General features: G+C 53.5%; 1 protein-coding gene across 3 annotated transcripts in view; it reads left to right on the top strand.

Annotated features, from left to right (window-relative positions):
* The window catches only part of MSI1 (musashi RNA binding protein 1), an 18,414-nt gene that overhangs the window by 3,207 nt on the left and 8,776 nt on the right, over positions 1–6,431 (top strand). For all 3 annotated transcript variants that reach the window (XM_015568169.1, XM_015568170.1, XM_015568168.1), the window contains exons 3-5: positions 2,258–2,306; positions 3,393–3,475; positions 3,987–4,104. In XM_015568169.1, the coding sequence (XP_015423655.1) occupies positions 2,258–2,306; positions 3,393–3,475; positions 3,987–4,104 (250 nt within the window). The remainder of the gene's footprint in view (positions 1–2,257; positions 2,307–3,392; positions 3,476–3,986; positions 4,105–6,431) is intronic.

Here is a 6,431-nt window from a genome sequence, read left to right as displayed (position 1 = left end):
GGCGGCTCCCACTGGTCAGCAGGCCCCGGCCGCCTCCCCTCCCCCTGCCCCAGCCCCCCTGCCCTCGGGTTCCCATGGAGACCAAAGCCTATTAAGGACACCGCGCTGGGAGCCTCTCTCCCCTGAGCTGGCCCCAGGAGGGGACACTGGTGGGGGTCCTCTGGCCCCCCAGCCACTTCCCTGGCTCCCTGCCCTGGCCTCGACCCCAGTGCCCCGCTAGGGTCTGTCCAGCCAGAACTCAGGTGGAAGGGTCTGGGGGTCAGGGATGGGGATTGGAAGATTGGGTAGAGGAACGCAAAAAGGGCTGTGGATTTGGGCTGAAATCAGTTTGTGAATCAAGCAGGAGCTCAAAGTGATAGTATTAGAGGGCTGGTTCTTCGTCCATTCATTCATTCCAAAAATAATTTTTGAGCCCAAGTCGAGATGCTCAGTCCGTTGGTTATGGTAATAGACGACACAGGCACGGTTGGCGGGAGACCTTCGAAGGTCGTGGTGTGGGGCTGCTCTCTCCAGCTGTGCCCTCTCCCCTGGGACTGTGGGCAAACCCCTCCCTGAGAAGGTGATAACAATAGTCATTATTTATTGGGCACTTACTGTATCCCGGGAACTGTGAGTTGAGTGTTACATGCACTGTCTCCTTTAACTCCTCCCTAAGACACCCTTACACCCGTTTCACAGATGAGTAACCTGAGTCATGGAGACACAGAGACACTTGCCCAGGATTACCCAGCAGCCAGTGCAGGACCTCGGAGCTGAATTCGAAGCCTGTGCTTTTCTGCAGCCCTCCTTGCTGGGCCTCTCTTCCCCGGTGGAGGGGGTGGGGAGACGCGCTGAGCCCGCAGTGGCTGTCTCGTTTGCAGAGTTGAGCAGATTTGGGATGGGGACTCAGAGAGGGTCCTGAAGGATGAGCGTGAGGGTGACCCTCCCCAGGAGGGCACCAGGGCAGGAGGATGTCAATTCCTTCTCTGAGTCTCCAGGACCCAGCTCCCTCCGGGCTCAGTGGGGTCCTGGCTCCCTCGGGGGGGGGGGGGGGTGCAGTCAGAGGCCCTGTTCACTCGGAGCCTGTGGGAGCTGGAGGGCCCCCCTGTTCAGGGATTGCCTTTTCCTTCACTGAGGCGCATGGCAGGCCTGGAAAGAAAGCAAAGGAGTGTGGGGGAGAAGCTGTGCCCTGGGGGAGGAGCTGTGCCCCTGGGGGAGGAGCTGTGCCCCTGGGGGAGGAGCTGTGCCCCACGGCTTCAGGAAGTTTCCCTTGCGTGTGTGTGTTTGTGTGTGTGCGCGCGCGCGCGCGCGCGTGTGTGTGTGTGTGTGTGTGTGTGTGTGTGTGTGTGTGTGGGAGGGGGGTGTCAGCGGCTGGAATGCAATGGAGGGTTATCAGAGGCAACCCTTGATTTCCACCAAGGAAGAATCAGACCTTAGCGTAATCCCATGAGTTAGCTGACATTGGCTGAGGAATTAAGGGGCAGGAGGATGCACCAGCTGTAGGCGAAGGGAAGGAGGTGGGACTATAGGAGGGAAGCTAAGACCTCTGGCTGACCAAGTATCCAAGGGGATGCCTTGAGGGAGTAGCCAGAAGAGAAAAGCCTGGGGTCCAAGGGAGGGAGGATAGTGTAGACCCTCCCCTTTCCTCAGCCCCTTCCCCTCCCCCAGTCAGTGGGAGGCAAGCAGCCCAGGCACTGAACTCTACTTGGTTTAATTACAGCCTCTAGCAAAAGGAAACCTCAATTAGAGGAAAAACTCTGTACCAGGAGAGGGGAGTTGAGACTGGCTGTAGAGGCTGCTGTCCTCCTGGCCTTTTGCAAAAAGGGAAGAGGCTTTTGCTTCCCCATCTCAGGTCTTGAGCTTGTATTTCCTCCTCTAGTGCCCACTCAGTGCCTTTTCCTCTCAGACTTGATCTAAGACTTGCTGTGTGATCTTGGGCAAGTGACTTCACCTCTCTGATCCCATTTCCTTACGTACAAAATGAGGATCTCACCGTGCAGGGAATGTGGAGAGGATTATGGGACAAAGTGCCAGGCACATACTTGGCGCTTAATATTTGCTGGCTGGTCCATTGGGGATCTGGTGGTTGAAAGGGGTTGCTGTGGCATTCAGTTGAGGTTGTGGGTAGAAAGTTGTCCCCAGCTCGGGGAGCAGGTTTAAGATAAAGCCTGGCCTGGGGAAAAAGGGGAACGGACAGGTGTGGGGGGCCCTGCTCCTGGTTGTGGTGGGCCCCCTGGTATCTGGTGCATCCTCCAACAACAAAACGGCTCTGTTTCAGGTGGATGATGCTATGCTGATGTTTGACAAAACCACCAACCGGCACCGAGGTGAGTGTGGCCCCGCCCCCTTTCCAGGCCAGGCTGGGGGCCTGTGGTCAGCCAGGGGCTGCAGGTCACAGCTGCCCTTTCATCTCTCCTCCTGACATCCTATCCCTGAGGATCTGCATCCTCTCTGGGGCCTGGCCTCACAGAAGGCTTTTGTCCCGCCGTTTCCTGTGCTAGAAACTTGCAGAATTGCAGACACCCGAGAGGAGCAGACTCTCCCCCAGCTGAGCCCTCCCCCCGACTCGGCCTGCTGTCTGCCCAGCCAGTGTCTATACTGGGGCTTACCTTGTCCCTGGTAACCAGAGCGCAGGCCAGGCTGCCCCAGGGTCAGGCTGACTTGCTGACTCAAAGCCCTTCACCCCCCGCCCCCTCCGGCAGAGCCCAGCCCCCAGTCCCCTTGCCCCTGAACCTGGGAGCATCTAGGCCACAGTGTTTGCACAGCCCGGTTGTTTTTCTCCCAAAGGCCTTGCCTCCTGAGACGCCCATTCCAGTCCCTGGGGCACACGGGGAGGAGGCAGGGCTGTGCCTCCAGTTGCTTCAGGACTTTGGGCCTTTTACCCTGTTGTGGGAGTGGGGTCTGTGCGTTGTCTGTGGATATCTGCATGGGAAGGTGTCAGTGTCTGGATGTGTATGTCTGTCGTATCAGGGCGACTGTGTATGTGTACACAGGGGTCTTTATGTGTTTGGGAGTCCGTGTGTGTGTCTACCTGTGAGTGTGGCTGTACAAACATGTGTTGGGTGTGCACACTTGTGTGTGAGTTTACATGAGGGTCTGCGTGTGTTCCTCCCTTCCTCTTTGGAAAGCACCTGGGGAAGAGAAAGGGCCGTGGAGTGAAATTTCGTCAGCTCTGCCGCTTTCCCTTGCTGTGCGATCTTGAGCAAAGCACTTCCCCTCCCTGAGCCTGGTGTTCACGTCTGTGATTTGGAACGAGGAACCCTGTCTCCACAGGTGCTGAGAGGCTCCTGGGCTGAGGACACGGCCTCTGGTTAACGCTCAGACACTCCCCTGCCAGAGAGGAGGTGGTGTTGGTGTGACTTGGGGCCCGGTTTTGACCATGAGCCGGTTCTGACCCTGTGTTTGCCTTCTAGGGTTCGGATTTGTCACTTTTGAGAGTGAAGACATCGTGGAGAAAGTGTGTGAAATTCATTTCCATGAAATCAACAACAAAATGGTGAGCGGGGGTTGGGCGGGGTGGGGGTGCAGAGAGAGGCTTTGGCTCCTAGCTGAGCCAGCCCGGGGCGCTCAGAGGCTCTGGAGGCAGGCAGAGGGGCTCTGTCAGCGGGGTTGAATCAGCCCCCCACACCCTGAAAATCTGGATAGCAAGGCAGTGTCTTGTGGTGGTTAAAAAGCCTGGGTTGGGGGAATTGGGGGGCAAAAAATAAAAAAGCAGGGATTGAAATCCTCACTCCACTACTTGCTAGTCTAGTTGTCGGGCGAATGATTTTCGCTCTCTGAGCCTCAATTTCCTCATCTGTAAAATGGGAGTGACAATAGTACCTTCATGATTGGGTTGGTGTAAGTAAGCATTCATGAACTATTGCCTGCAAGCGGTTTTCACAGTGCCCGGCACAGAGTGAGCGCTCTGTGCACGGTAACTGACGTGAACCGTAAAGAGGCCGCCTGGGAGCCGAGGGTGGGGACCCTCGGACTGTAGGAGGACCGACCGCCACGTCTCATTGCAGGTAGAATGTAAGAAAGCTCAGCCAAAAGAGGTGATGTCGCCGACCGGCTCGGCCCGGGGGAGGTCTCGGGTCATGCCCTATGGAATGGACGCCTTCATGCTGGGCATCGGCATGCTGGGTATGTGCCAGGGCTCCCAGGGCTGCTGAGTGTGGTCTCGCCCCTGCGGTCTGGGTCTGCCCTCCTCGCTTGAGTCATTAGGTGGGAGTGGGGACGAAGGCCCTCAGGTCTGGCCGGCCTGCAAAGGTGGGTATTTTGTTGTGGGGCACTGCCCTCTGGTGGTGGCCAAAAGAATGGTCCAGCCACTCTTCACTTGGTCTTGTCCGTTCATCCATTCATCAACCCAGTAAATAGGTATTGAGCAACTCTAAACGCCAGGCACTGTGCCAAGAAGCACGACAGTGCCTCTCCTTGGGCCTTTATGGGTTGGCATGGAAAACCAGTAATAACATAAATACATGGCTGCAGGATGGAGAAGAGTAGGGTGCCAAGGGAGCATGGGTCATAGGGTGCTTAACTAAGACTTGAAGAAGCCAGAAAAGAAGGTACATTTCCGCTGAGTCTGCAGACTAAGTAGGAGCTGGGGGAAAGGGAAGGGAAAAGTGTTCCAGGCAGAGGGAACAGCACTTACAAAAACCAAAGGCCTTTGGGAAGGGGAAAAGGCTGCTGCTTGTTCATTCAGCTAATATTGATTGAGCAGCTTCTGAGAGGCAGCACCTGCCCTCAGGGGGTTTCCCATCAAGTGGGAGACAGGAGTGAACTGGCAATGTCACCACAGAGGGACTGGAAGCAGTGGGAGCCCAAAGAGAAGCCTAAACCCACCTGGGTGCCGGGAAGGCCTCCTGGAGGAGGTGAGGGCTGCCATGAGCCTCAGAAGTTGAGCAGAATCAGCAACACCTGGGGCCCGCGATTGAGGGTGGGAAATCCGAGCTGGGCCCCCAGGAAGCTCACAGGTTCCCTGGAGAGACAGGATGTGCACTCACAGAACAAGGTCTTTATGCTGGGGACGGGGGAGGGGTGTGCTGGGAATTCCGAGGAGGGGGGTATAATGTGGCTAGAGGGCCAGGTTTGGGGTCACAGATAAGGTTGGTGAGGACGGCGCCCTCCAATTGGCGCATGGTCTTTTCGAAGTTTTGGGTGGTTTTTTCTCTTTACTTTTTTTTTAAAATATATTTTATTGATTTTTTTACAGAGAGGAAGGGAGAGGGATAGAGAGTTAGAAACATCGATGAGAGAGAAACATCGATCAGCTGCCTCCTGCACACTCCCTACTGGGGATGTGCCCGCAACCAAGTTACATGCCCTTGACCGGAACCGAACCTGGGACCCTTGAGTCCGCAGGCCGATGCTCTATCCACTGAGCCAAACCGGTTAGGGCTCTTTACCTTTTATATGGGAGTAGTTGCAAACTTTCAGAAGAGTTGAAAACATGAAGTAGCACACAGAACATCCATATACCCTTTACCAGATTCATCTGTTATTAACATTACATCCACTTACTTTGTCATTCTCTCTCTCTCTCTCTCTCTCTCTCTGTCTCTCCCTCCCTCCCCGACTCTCTCTCCCCCCTCTTTCTCTCTCTCTCTTCATACATATGTCTACACACACACATAATACACTTGTGATTTTTCCCTGAATTATTTGAGTAAATTGCATGCATTATGGCCTTTTACCCTTAAATACTTCACTGTGTATTTCCTAAGATTAGGGATATTCTTTCATGAGACTACATAATAATTGCCAGCGTTATACCTTTATATTAATATGGTATTTTAATCTAACCTATCTATTTCTGACTTTACTAGTTGGCCCAGTAATGTTCTCTAGAGCATATTTTTGCCTCCACGAACAAGTCCAGGGCTAGAGGCACGCCTTGCATTTAGTTGTCCTGTCTGTTTAGCCTCCTTTGATCTGGAACATGGAGAGAGTTTTCTTTTCTTTCTTTCTTTTTTGATTAATTAAATCTTTATTGTTCAGGTTATTACAGTTGTTCCTCTTTTTCCCCCCATAACCCCCCTCCACCCAGTTTCCACCCCACCCTCCGCCCTCCTCCCCACCCACTGTCCTCATCCATAGGTGCACGATTGTTGTCCAGTTTCTTCCCGCATCCCCCTCACCCCTTCCTCCCCAAGAATAGTCAGTCCACTCCCTTTCTATGCCCCTGATTCTATTATAATCACCAGTTCATTCTGTTCCTCAGATTATTCACTTGATTTTCAGATTCACTTGTGTATTTGTTGTTCATCAATTTGTATCTTTACCTTTTTCTTCTTCTTCCTCTTCTTAAAGGATACCTTTCACCATTTCATATAATACTGGTTTGGTGGTGATGAACTCCTTTAGCTTTTCCTTATCTATGAAGCTCTTTATCTGACCTTCACTTCTGAATGATAGCTTTGCTGGATAAAGTAATCTTGCTTGTACGTTCTTGGTGTTCATCACTTTGA

This window comes from Myotis davidii, unplaced genomic scaffold (genome assembly GCF_000327345.1).
Source record: "Myotis davidii unplaced genomic scaffold, ASM32734v1 scaffold803, whole genome shotgun sequence".
Lineage (NCBI taxonomy): Eukaryota > Metazoa > Chordata > Mammalia > Chiroptera > Vespertilionidae > Myotis > Myotis davidii.
This window is presented reverse-complemented; position numbering and strand designations above follow the sequence as displayed.